General features: G+C 37.9%; 1 protein-coding gene across 4 annotated transcripts in view; it reads right to left on the minus strand.

Moving 5' to 3' along the window:
• The window catches only part of CTC1 (CST telomere replication complex component 1), a 37,129-nt gene that overhangs the window by 11,935 nt on the left and 11,663 nt on the right, over positions 1–13,531 (minus strand). For all 4 annotated transcript variants that reach the window (XM_074311901.1, XM_074311900.1, XM_074311903.1 and 1 more), the window contains exons 3-11: positions 11,737–11,974; positions 11,390–11,604; positions 10,235–10,379; positions 9,041–9,310; positions 8,733–8,861; positions 6,571–6,794; positions 6,143–6,320; positions 5,838–6,038; positions 5,587–5,713 (exon numbers count right to left, since the gene is read on the minus strand). In XM_074311901.1, coding sequence (XP_074168002.1) covers positions 5,587–5,713; positions 5,838–6,038; positions 6,143–6,320; positions 6,571–6,794; positions 8,733–8,861; positions 9,041–9,310; positions 10,235–10,379; positions 11,390–11,604; positions 11,737–11,974 — 1,727 coding nt within the window. The remainder of the gene's footprint in view (positions 1–5,586; positions 5,714–5,837; positions 6,039–6,142; positions 6,321–6,570; positions 6,795–8,732; positions 8,862–9,040; positions 9,311–10,234; positions 10,380–11,389; positions 11,605–11,736; positions 11,975–13,531) is intronic.

Genomic DNA, 13,531 nt, shown 5'->3' on the forward strand with positions numbered 1-13,531 from the left:
ACAGATTTCCTCATCTCAAAAAGGATGGAGTTGGACTAAATGGCCTCCAAAGATTCCTCTAGCTCTAAATCTAGGATGTCTACTTCTAGGCTTTCACTTAACTTGCCTTTCATTTATCATTTTTATTCTTGTTATTTTATGGGCTTGTAATATTTATAAATTCTCATCATTATCTTAAAAAATATTTTTAATGAGTTTACATTTGAAACTGACATTGCCTTTGGACAGCTCTTCATTTGGTAAGAAGAGCAAGTACTGCTTTTCAAAATTTCTAGGCATTTATGATCTCCTTGTGGCAACTAATTTACATCAGTTAAACTTCTATAGGAAATGGAAATAGTCAATGCATCTCCTTTTATATTTCCATTTCTTTGATATCAATAGTTTATTAAAGTCAGGTTGGAATTTTTAAATTACTTTTTTTTTTTCATTTTTGACATTTTTCTAATTTAGCATTGCTTTTAATGCATGCTGATGTTTTGGAAATAAATTTTACATTTATCAGTTATTTACACTTCATTAACATTTTTGAGGGTAATATCGGATGTTTGCAATGTACAGTGCCTATTGATTAGGCATTCATGACCTATAGGTGTAAGGCTTCTACATGGCTTTGGCTTTCTTTGCTTCTTTTATTAATTTTCTTATTCTGAACTAACCTACCTAAGAAAGAGCATTTCCATGTACAGAAGCAAAATACATATACACAAAATGATTCAGGATAAATCTGAGAATCGTCTTTCATATTGATTACTTAAAAAAACTAATTTAAAAATTCTATAAGTTAGTTTTAAAATTATCCTGCTTATATATGGTTGCTTCAATTTTCTAAAAGTTTTAATAGTCCTTGTTGGGATATCCTTATGGCTTAGTATCACTTCAATGACATCTCCCCCCAACTAAAAACCAGAAAGAAAAAAGAGGGGAAAATCCCTCATAACAAATAAGCATAATCAAACAAAATAAACCCATAGATTACATGTGTGGACAGATTGATAAATTAGATAATCTTTTTTTACACCTTTTTTGTCAAGTAACATGCTTTATCATCGTTTCTCATTTCCTTTAACAATTTTTAAGTCTTTTTGAGTTTTTATTCACAACTATGTTGTCCTTGTACAAATTGTCATTCCAGTTTTGCTCATTCCACTGTCAATTCATACTACTTGGGATTATCTGAAACCGTCTTCCATGATTTCTTGGGACGAAATAATATTCCAATATGTTCATATAGCACAATTTGCTCAATCTTTTCCCAAATGTCTAAGAGGAAATCTGAGGTTTCCCCATGAAGTCTAATTCTTTGCTTTTCTCCCCTTCCCCCTATTTCAGAATCAGGAAACTTTTGCTTTTAAGTATTCCTTAGTAATATTTTAACTGTACCCTCCCTGTTGAATTTGATGTATTTCTATCCTGAGAAATTGGAACAGAATTGTTTTATGTATAATGGCATCTTTTGGACATTTCAGGTAAGAGGTTCATCTGATCCCACTTATTTCACTCTTTTCTTCATGTACGTAAATTATTCTACTCTCTTCTTCCTACTTTCTAAAACTAGTCTTTTTGTTTTTACCTTCCTTTATCTTTCTCCTATTAAAATCCTCAGGTAAGAACCAATCCAATGGACATCTTTTTTCTCCTTCAGAACCTTGAAGATATTAAGGTTTTGGAGACCCAAACACTTCTTTTCTTAAATGTTGGCACTATAGCATTTTATAACACTCTTTGATTGCTTAAATTTATCTATCTAGGTTTCTGTGTACTCTTCTATTTATATTTCAAAGTTACTGCCCAGTTCTGGCTTTTTTGTCATAAATGCCTGAAAGTCCTCTATTACAAGAAAGATCCATTTTTTCCTCTGTAAGCTTTATACTCAGCTTTTCAGGATATACTAATATCTTTTGGTATATTTTATCCAAGGTCTCCTCCCATTTATAATAAATGCTGCCAATTCTTATGTGATCTTGAATGGAGGTCCTATTTTTTCTCCCTAAATGCTTATAATTTTAATTTGATGTGAGAGTTTTGTATTTTACCTGGGATCTTTCCTCCCTGTTGGGGTTTCCTTTCTGGAGGTGACTTGAGGATTCTATCTTCATCTCATTCTCTGATTGTAATAAGGGTTATTTCCTTTTATTTTTGAAATCTAGTGTCCAGGTTGTTTTTTGTGTGTTTATTTTTTGAAACATGAATTTCAAGGGAGTTCATCAGTTCTCTCTTCTTGTCTTAAGTTACCAGATCAATGGTTTTTCTTTTTCTTTTTTTTTCCAAATCAGATCCCTGACACTTTCTTCTTTTTCAATCTTTTTATTTCTCTTAATATTTCTTGCTATCTCATTGAGTCACTAATTTCTGTTTGGTCTATTCTAGTTTTTGAAGAATCCATTTTCTTGGATAAGATTTACTACAATTTAGGGGCAGCTAGGTGGCACAGTGAATGGAGCACCAGCCCTGAATTCAGGAGGATCTGAGTTCAAATCTGGTCTCAGATACTTAACACTTCCTAGCTGTGTGACCCTGGGCAAGTCACTTAACCCAGCCTCAGGGGGGGGGGGAGAAGATTTACTACAATTTCTTTTTCTAGCATAACTATTCTTTTTTCCAATTCTTTCTTCCAGAGCTTTTATTTCATTTCTAAAATTTATTTAATTTCTTCAAGGTATTCATGTAGTACTTGTGGAAAATCTTTTCCCATAGGTTTCTAACTGCTTAGTGTAGTTTTTCAATAGATTTCTTGATCTGTTAGATCTGGTACACATTTTAGTCATCTTTCCAACATCTTTTTTCCCTGCTTCTGACTCCACTTTTGTACTGAAATAGAAGAATTAAACTGCTTGCCATTTGACTTGAAAAATCTTATCTAATTATTTGCAAAATTTCTCTACCTTTTCATATGATTTCAATAAATGGCACATACTTTGCAATTATCCTCATGATGGTCTTTCTGAAATGTTAAGGTTGGGAGGCAATAGTAGACAACTAAATATCTTGTTGCCTTTCACATTTAATAAACCAACTTTATTTGTTTCTCCAAGAAAGATTAGTGACCCAAGCATACACTTAACTGCTCCTTTGCATTTAGGTTCCATTTCTAGCACAATTGTCAAGAGTGTTATTATTCAGCTGTGCCAGTAGCTAAAAATGATCTGAATATAGACCAATGCTTAATTACATTGCTTCTGCCTAAATTGCAGAGTGTATTATTAGTATTAATTTTTTTCTCTAACACTACCTCTTGCCTCAAGCTACAAAACAAGACAGACATTTTCAGATTCAATGTAGTGATTTCTTTTGCTTGATCATGCATATTTCTTACAAAGGTTCTATTTTTCTTTTTTCTCAGTTAGGGGAAGGAAGATAATGAAGAAAGGAGGTAGAGATGGATAGGGTTGCAAAAATACCCCCAAAATTGATAATCAAAAAGAGTGGGTCATTGAAACATGTTTTTGAAAGCCACAGGAGAGAAAAGCTCAGAAGGAAATCACAGACAAGCAGAACTGCTCTGAAGGTAATTTATTATATACTAAAAAGAAAAGCAACCTACATATTCAATGATATCAAACTCAAATTGAAACAGGGGCCACTAAATTATACATAAGATTCCCTCTGGGTCATATATTTACTTAGAAAACCATATTATTAACATTATGTATGTTCTACTGTGTTTTTGAACACTTTGTTAAATATTTCCCAATTATATTTTAAGCTAATTTGAATTACACTCAGGAGTGCTACCAACGCTAATGCAAACTGCAAGGTATATATGTGACACTCCTATATATAAAAGATTCAGTTTCATACACAACTTTTTACTTTCTGTTCAATTTTTCATATATATCTGAATATGATACATATGTGTACATATACATGTATTTATAGATATCTCTAATATACAGGTAACATGTATGTAATAATTACTACCTTAAATTATAATAACATGGCTATATTATTGTATATAATATATAATTTGTATATTATATGTGGTTATATATTGATATAATATAATATAGTTAATAGTGTTATTATAGAGTATAATTGCATATATTAATATGTAATTTATAATGGAAATGTTCATTTTAGTTAATGTCTTTTTAAGTCCAGATTTTTTTTTTAATAGAAAAAATATTTATATAAAATCTAAACATTGTGTAATTCTTAACAGTCTTTATTTCTCTTTATACCACCCCTACAATCATCACTACAAAAACAGAAACAGGCCACATAAGACTAAAGGACATTTTATGTTCTTCGCTTCATGTATTGCAATGGCCAAAGAATTCATTACAACTGGCCATCATGCTCTTGAAGAGTCTCTACCTAGATGAGATGGCTCTCAGAAAGCAAATAATTTGTCACTGGGAAGACTCTAGAAGTCTTCCCAGCACAGTCAAACCTGTCAGAGCTTACAGTCTATTGGCACAACCTTTGAGATCTTGGGGTCTAGTTGTTGTTGACTTATTTTCAGTCATGTCTGATTCTTTGTGCCCCCAATTAGGCTTATCTTGGTCTGGCATTTCCTTCTCCAGCTCATTTTAGAGATGAGGAATTCAGGCAAATAGATTGAAGTGATTTGTACAGGGTCACATAGACTGGAATTCAGGCTTTCCTGCCTTTTGGCTCATTACTGAGCCCCTTTAAGGCTCAAGGTTACTTCTATGCTATTCTGAAGCATCCATGGACTTGGTTAGGTAGATAACACTATCATCATTGCCCTCTTTTACAAGAAATGGGGTCTAAAGAGATACACACAGCTAGCTATGTGGTGGAACACAAAAGGAAAATAGTTATTATGACTTAGCAGTCTAATCCTCTTTTCAACAACCCCACTACATCATTTCTCTCTGGACTTCTGTTTATTCCCAATGGCAGATGCTATTCAAATCAGAAAGGCTCCAAGCCCTCGATGCCTCTTGGGAATTAATAACAATAATGATGACGATGATAATAATAGCAGCAGCTAACCGTGATACAGCACTTATGTGCCAGGCATTATACTAAGTATTTACAGACATTATTTAACGTGATCCTTACAACAATCCCAGGAAGTAGGTTGTTATTACCTCCATTTTACAAATAAGGAATCTGAGGCAAACCAGTTCAATGACTTGCCCAGGGTCACTTACAGCTAATAAGTGTCTAAAACAGGACTCATGTTTAATATCCAAATAAAGATTCCACCAACATATCAAAACCAGCCTTGGTTTCCTGATCCTTGTATCTATTATTCTCCCACTATATATAGTCCTTTCCCAGTCCAATATGCTCAGATTCTAATTCCTTTAATTTTCCTAACACTGTCTTACAATCACCAAATCAAAAAACTCTTACTCTGAGACCCTAAACTTGTCTTGAAACCTCAAGAAGTCCCTTGAGAAAAGAAAATGATTTCCCCTTTTTATTACCAAGTAATGTGGCATGCTTGAAGTTATAGTTTAGACCAGGAAGATCATTCCTTTTCATCACCTGATAAATTAGATCTCCCAAGTCTCTGTGCCCTCCAAATCCTAGTAAATTCCAATTGTTACTTTCTCTCAAACACTAAAGTTTCATTATATCATCATGAATGTTCTATCTTAGCTCCTGTACCTATGAGCCGAGGATCAATAAAAACTTGAGAAGGCTTAGGCAGGGGCAGACAGGGTAAAGAACCACTTTGGTCTCGAAGCTGCAGCCATCCCCGATGAGATGAAGCCACCAGGACCCCTAGGAGTATCTGGGGGAGAAAAAGACAGAGTTGACCAAGGATAAAAAGCCTCTCCCCTCTATAGGAAAGAGGCGGCAAATTACTAGAGAATGAATGTAGGCGGTAGAGCATGAGAAGGAATAATCTCACTTACTGGAGGTGGTTGGAAAATGGAGGATGATAAACAGATCCAGGACCAGGACAGACGGGAATTGAGCACACAACTTGGTAGGTAGGTTACTTCAGGCAAAGGTAACAGAGTCATAGGGTCAAAAACTGCCCAGGCCCTTTGCTGTCCATCCTCCTTGAGAGCAGCCAAAGTTGGGAAGGAACATAGGGGCTGTAGCTGAGAATACTGGTTTGGAGAGAAGAGAGAGAAAACTTTGCTTTTCATGGAAACCAATCAGTTGGACTTTTGATCCCAGCATTTCTACTCATCTATCCCTTAAATCTTCATACCTCCCGGAGAGGACAATGATGTGGCTCCTCTAGGATTTCTTGATATACATTCCGGGTGGATATCCCAGGTGGGGCTACAGTATCCAGTGTGGGAGTCAGAAGCAGCTCTCCAACTCCAGCGGTCCCAGAAGCTGAGTTTTGTAGCAGCTGACGGTGTCTCAGTAAACGAGGACACAGCCTTGGCCAAGGAAGGAAGATGAACTTCCTGATCTTTGAGTCACAGATATTCATCCTCCCTAGTGCCTAGCTTTCCCAGAATTCCTCCTCCTCTTCCTCTTCCCCCAACTATCCCTACCATTTTAAAACCAGGCTTCCTTGTCACAGGCAAACACTGTCCTTTTCTTGTCCCAAAGATGGAGAGGCAAAGGTAAAAAAAGAGGGAGAACCCTCTTTACTTCTCTAAACCTCCCACCCCTCTTTCCTCTCACTTGCTAGTTATCTCCTCCAGGGCCTTGGCTGTCCACAGGTAGAGGTGAAGTCCCAGGTGACGTTCTAGTAATAGCCGTAGATGTACAACAATCCCACAGAATGAGTGGGGAGACTGCTTTGGAGATTCCTGTTGAGAAAAACCCTGAAGCAAGACAGTCCCTCGGAGGCAGGGGGCAAGCACGGGAGTTCCATCCACAGAGTGGAAGAAGTGAACATCTAGGAGCTGGTGGAAAGATAATGAAATTCAATGGATAAAGGCAAACAATCTCTTCTAGAAGGGTATGTACATTTAAGGCTACCCAAACAGTTATTTTGAAAGGGGTTTCAAGACAAGTTTAGGGTCTCGGAGTAAGAGTTTTTTGATTTGGTGATTGTAAGACAGTGTTCAGAGAATTAAAGGAATTAGAATCTAAGTATATATTGTTTTGGGTAGCCTTAGATGGATGTATACCATCAAACCCCTCTGTAAAACCATGAAACAGTGAAATGTTCTAGTTGCAGTTAAAGGACTTGGGTTCAAATTCTGGTTCTGCCACTTACAACTTGGGTAACACTAAGAACAATGAAAATTCAAGACTGAATCCTGTACAGGAACTCAGCTTGACATTGAAGAGATGTGAGAATATATCCCTTTCCTCTCTTTGCAGAGGGAGGGAACTATAGATGTGAAGCATGGCATATAAGGTCAAAATTAGGTGATTACTAACTGGTTTTTTCCCTTTTTCTTCTTTGTTTATTAAAAAATGTTTTTTTCACATGTGGGAGAAAAAGAGGGACCAGAAACAGAGGTAATCTAAAAACAAAAAAATTAAAAATATCTTAAATTAGACAATTAAAAGCATCACTGAACTTTTGATATCATCGAGTCTAATCAACTTTTATAATGAGGAGTCTGACCTTTTTGTAGTGACAAGGAACTGGAAATTGAGTGGATGTCCATCAGTTGGAAAATGACTGAATAAGTTATGGTATATGAATGTAAGGGAATATTATTGTTTTATAAGAAATGATGAGGGGCAGCTAGGTGGTGCAGTGGATAGAGCACCAGCTCTGAACTCAGGAGGACCAGAGTTCAAATCTGGTCTCAGACACTTAACATTTCCTAGCTGTGTGACCCTAGGCAAGTCACTTAACCCCAGCCTGGGGGGGGGGGAGGTGGGGGTGGAGAAAGAAGAAAAAGAAATGATGGGGGGGGGGAGGTGGGCGGGGAGAAAGAAGAAAAAGAAATGATGAGCAGGCAGAAAAGCCTGGGAAGACTTACATGAATCAATGCTAAGTGAAGTAAGTAGAAGCAAGAGAATAATGTACACTGTAAAAAGATTATGTGATGATTGTGATGGACTTGGCTCTTTTCAATAATAAGATGATTCAAGGCAGTTCCAATAGACATGTGATGGAAAGAGCCATCTCCATCCAGAGAGAACTATGGAGACCAAATGTGGATCAAAGCTTAGTATTTTCACCTTTTTTGGGTTATTGGTGGTGTTTGCTTGTTTTTCTTTTCTTTCTCGTGTTTTTTTTTCCCCCTTTTGATAACAAATATGAAAATATGTTTAGAAGAATTGGAACACATGGCTTTGTAGAGGTGAATGTTGAAAACTATCTCTGCATGTATTGGGAAAATAAAAAACTATTATGACAAAAATAATATAATGAGATATCATCAATGTAGAAATTAGCTTGTCAATTAGCAATAAAGTTAACACTTTGATACCATAAATAAATAAATCTCTTTTGGTATTTTAAAAAAAATGAGGAGATTTGAGGCCCAGAGAGAAGGGATCTACCTGGAGTCAGTGGGACAGTCATTCTTAACCCCTTGTAGTATCATTTAAATTAATGTCCTTTTAGCAATATTAAGCAAGGTAGGTTTAATCTCTTTTCTTCAGAGTTGTTATCCCATGAATGTGAAACGCCATCTACAACATCCAGGTGGAGATGTCTACCAGGAAACTGACAATATAGATTGGAGTTTAGGAAAGAAATTAAAGTGGGATGTATAGATTGGATACCTCCCTCCTGGAAAGTTCTTCCTGAGGACTAATCGAAATCATTCTCAACAGAAACTCACTTTTCTCAGGACTCATTCCACTGAAAACAAAGCCAGTCCTTCAGGATCAAGAACACACACACACACACACACACACACACACACACCTACCTCTAGCTGGACTCCTGGTCTGATTGTCCGCCCATTATTAGGGAGTTGCTGATAGGCAAGGCAGAGACACAGCTGTCCATCTAGTTCATATAGGCCAGCAGGACCATTCAGCACTTTGGTAACTGTCCCCTGAAAAGAGGACAGGCAATTTAGTCAGACTTCTCTCATTTTTCTTACTCCCTATTTTCCTGAGGAATTCAACTGTCAGATCCTTCTCCATACCCCACCCTACCCTGAAGATACAAGCATCTTGCCTTCTTGGATTCCCCCAAGTTTCTGGCTCTCCAGACCTTTCACTCCTTTTTCACCTTGTATGTTAACATCCTGGCTTTAGGAATGGAGTTACAATGTTGCTGGAAGCTGCTGGATACAGAGAGGGGGCTGGGGACAGTCTCCGATATAAGTGCTTCCACATTAAATTCTTGTATATGCTCAGCATCTAGGGGCATCAAGTTGGAAGAGGGGCTAGTTGCCCAGATACGATGAGAGTAACCACGGATCACGGATATCTGCAGATTTGTCAGCACATATGAACAGCCAGGACGTAGCGCATGGTGCCACACCAACTGCCTAGGGATCTGGGGAGGGAAAGACAGGACAGCACTCAATGGAGTTTCGCTCTTACTGGGAACACCTCACCAGCTTTTGAACCAAGGGCTCTCACCAACCTGTCATATCAATTTTTCCTCCCATATTTACTAGGAGAAAACTCTTAGTGTCACTACCCACTCTACTTATGATATTCTATTTTTGAATACCATGAAAGTATCCAGCTCACACCAAAATAATGGCATTGAACTCAGGTTTGCTAATTACATATGATGAATTAGATGGCATTAGCCATGGTTCTGTATTCTTTTATTTATGATCTTATTGGGAATGGGGGCTAAGAATGTTGACAGGATGTTAATAGATTGGAAAGTGGGATGGAAGAAACCCTAATGCCATCTAATTCATCATATGTAATTAGCAAACCTGAGTTCAAATTATACCTCTGCTATATACTACATTTGGAGGCTTAAACAAGGTAATATTTGATGTGATTTACAATTTTTAAAGTTACATAAATGTAAACTATTATTATTACAACCTGTGTGACTTTAAGTAAACTAATGTTTTCAATCTATACTTTTTCTTTTTTCTTATTTCTCAACTTATAGAATGAAGGGGTTGGATTAGAGCAGGCCTTCTTAAAACTTTTTCCTCCTACAAGCTCTTTTTGCCTAAAACATTTTTATGTGATCCCAGGGATGTAGACACATAAAATAAGTAAGTATACAAACAAAATGTTTACAGATAATAAATCTTAATTTCACAACCCCACATTCAATTATGAAACCTCATATGAGGTTAAGAACCAGTTTAAGAAACTGGGGAATAAAGTTCTAGTGTAAAGATAGCATTCTTTACTTTCCAGTTTTAAACCCCATGATCCTATGGTTCTGATCTCTAACAATCTCTCTTTTTCATTCTTCTTCATTCATTTTAGCATCTTCTTGTACCTGTACAATGACAGGCACAGGAGTGGAAGCTGAAGAGGAGCCTCCCAATGACAGGATGAAGTAGGTCTTTCCATGGGTCTTTATCAATGTACTTAATCTTATCAGTTGCCCCGCCAGATGTAGTTGCTGCCTTCTAAACTTGCTTCTGAAAAAAAGGAAGAGGGAGAGAAGGGAGTAATAATTTTATTGGACTTCCTCACACAAGATGAGACTAATGGACAATGGACTTATGGACATTTATAAATTTTCAATTTATGATTATGTTATATACTTCTAGCATGTGTTACGTTACTATGTTACTATGTGCTTATGTAATTTATGTAATTATCTGTAATACTTCCCATATTGATGGATTTATGTTTCAAGGTCATTTATGTAATTATTTGTAATACTTCCCATATTGATGGATTTATGTTTCAAGGTCATGACTGTCCTATGTTCTAAATCAAAAGAAAGGGGGAGATGTTAGGATTACTAAGTGAGAACTCGGGTTGTCTGGATAGTGACAAGGTGAGAATTCAGGTTGGACAATTACAAGGTGAGAACTCAGGTTGACTTGATGGAAGGAGCAGGCTCATTGGCTGAGGTGGTTCTTCCCAGAAGCCCTTGCATTATCCCACGCCCATTCTCTGGGAGAATAAAAGAGAGGACTCCCAGAGATAAAGAAGAGACTCTGCATTACATCAGCCCTGACGGGGATCTCTGCAGGAAGGGAAGTCACCTCTAAGGACAAGAGTTAACAGCAACTGCCTGAAGACAACGGTTCACTACAGGAAGAAGAATCTGTCTGAAAGATTTGAGTAGACACAGCATATCTCTTCCCAGAGAGCGATCCGGCAGCTTCTAGAGACGACAGCTCGTTACACTTTCTTACAGAAGAATTATCTCTAGTCAGTCCCTGTTCCACGATAGTAAAATACCACCTTTATTGTTTAGGTGGCTAAATTTTCCTAACCATTCTCCCTAACTCCCCTTAAGGTCCATGATCTCAACCTTAACAGTACTTACACTCCCTCTCTTCCCTCAGAATAATGCATTTCAAATTTCCTCTAGCCCAAATGTTTCATTTTCCCCTTCCTTTTGTTGTAAATTCTCCTACTCCAAAACACACAACTCTCACAGTGGTGGTTCCTCTGCCAAGTAAGGAAAAACTACCTGTGCTGGAGCAGTTGAGATGCAATCTCTGGGTAGAGAACTCTTATGGGAGTCTCAGGGCCACGATTGAGGATCAAAGGCAACACAGGCACTGGGGGGCACCACAACTCCAAATGCCCAATTCCCAAGGAGCTCTGTTGCCAGGCAGGGGGGATATAACTCCAGCTAGGGAAAAGGAAGAGGTGGCCCAGCCATGAAATGTCAAGGTCCAAGAGCTAGGAAAATCAAAGCAAAATTGAAAGTCAGATGGGACCCAGATATTCCTCTCCTCCACTAAAAATCCAAATATTCCAGCTTATAAAATTCTTATGGACTTTGGCATCCAGCTTCCTATCAGAGTGCCTCACCTCACAGCCCAATGTCCCACTGTTGTCCTTCACATAGAGGCTTCCATCCCTGCACTCTGGGTCCAAATCCACTGGCAGGTCAGTCAGTATTCCTAGAAGTAGCAGCCTCTCCCTTGGCAGGGGAACTGTATTCACTCCAATTTTATTAGCCCAAGTCTGGTATTCAGTACTGCTCCATGCCAAATGGCTACAGCACGGGAGGTGTTGATGGGACTTAAGCTCCTGCACAGAGACAAAACTGTGAAGAAAAAGGGTCAGGGATTCCTCCTCCCAAAACCAACACTTAGGATTACCACAAAATTATCTCCATCCCATAATCTGCATCACCTCTCACACCCCTCACCTACCAAACCAGGACCTTAAAATGAGACTGATGAACTGAGTTGGTTTACTTGACAGAAGGGAGCAAACAGATAGCACAAGAGGGCTTAGAGTTAGTAGAACAAGAATTTGAATTTGATCCCATACACTTACTTGCTATGTGAATCTGGGCAAGCTGCTTAACCCAGTTTGCCAGTTTCCTCATGTAACATGAGCTGGTGAAGGAAATGGCAAACCACGCCAATATCTTTGCCAAGAATACCCCAAATGGGGTCATAGAGAATCAGACGCGACTAAACAACTAAATCAGACAGAAGACAAAGCCTAGAATCAGAATGAAGACAGCTGACAGAAAATAAAGGGTATGAAGGGAACCAAGGAAGTAAAGGACCAAGAAGCTCCATCCAGTGTGTTCTTTTCTTGCTTTGCTTCCAAATAGAGTAAAAATTCAACATAAACTGAACCAGTGAGCGGGGAAGGCTACTTTTCTTTGTTCTCCCTTGTATACTCTGATCCTGAGGGCTTGAGGTGTTTGTCCTGTTCTATTTGTCCTTCTCAGTTGTAGGTGAGGGGGCTAAAGAATCGGTAGTAGAATCCCCTCTGAACCTGTCATCGAGTCATGAAAACCCTGAAGCCAAGATTCTAAGTTGTTTGCTGCAGCTAGCCAGCCTGGCAGGGAATCTCTGCCAGTGTCCAGATTTGTAAGTTTGCAAAAGATCTTTCTTTTGACCTAGTATACATTCTACTATGCATCCTTAACACCACTGCAAAATGTCATTCTTCTACTTAATAAACTCTACTGGTTTCCTATTGTCATTAAGATCAATATAAATTCTTCTACTTGCTTTTAAGAGCCCTTCACAATCTAGTTCCAATATACTATTCCAACCCTGTAGCCCTTCCCATACTCTGCAAAAAAACAAGCTACCTTTCCGTTCTTCCCACATAACATTCCACCTGCTCTTTCTGAACAGGCCTTTGCACTGGCTGTCCTGGCAGGATGGAGTATCTCCTGTTCTCATTCCTGCCTCTTAACATTACCTTTATTTCTTTCAAAACTCAAGTTTGTACCATCTTCTACGTAAAACCTTCCCAGACTACGACAGCTCCAGCTCTGTCCCACACATTTCCTGGTACATACCATCTCTTCTAATAGAATGTAGTGATGAAGGTGGGTTTTTTTTGTTTTTTGTTTTATCACTGCCATATTCTGTAGTTCATGGCACATAATAAATGCTTGTTGATTTTTTTCAGAAAGAAAAGAATTTGATTTATAAGAGAAGAGAAAAAGACCTAATTTCAAACCTATCTCAGATATTTACCAGCTGTGTGATTTTTGGGCAAGTCACTTAACCTCTGCCTAAATTTTCTCATCTGTAAAATGGAGAAAATAAATACTACCTCCTTCAAAGGGTGATTTTGAGGATCAAATGAGACTACAAAGCACATAGTAAGTGTTCTATAAATGGGTGAC

This window comes from Sminthopsis crassicaudata, chromosome 4 (genome assembly GCF_048593235.1).
Source record: "Sminthopsis crassicaudata isolate SCR6 chromosome 4, ASM4859323v1, whole genome shotgun sequence".
In the NCBI taxonomy this organism is placed as follows: domain Eukaryota; kingdom Metazoa; phylum Chordata; class Mammalia; order Dasyuromorphia; family Dasyuridae; genus Sminthopsis; species Sminthopsis crassicaudata.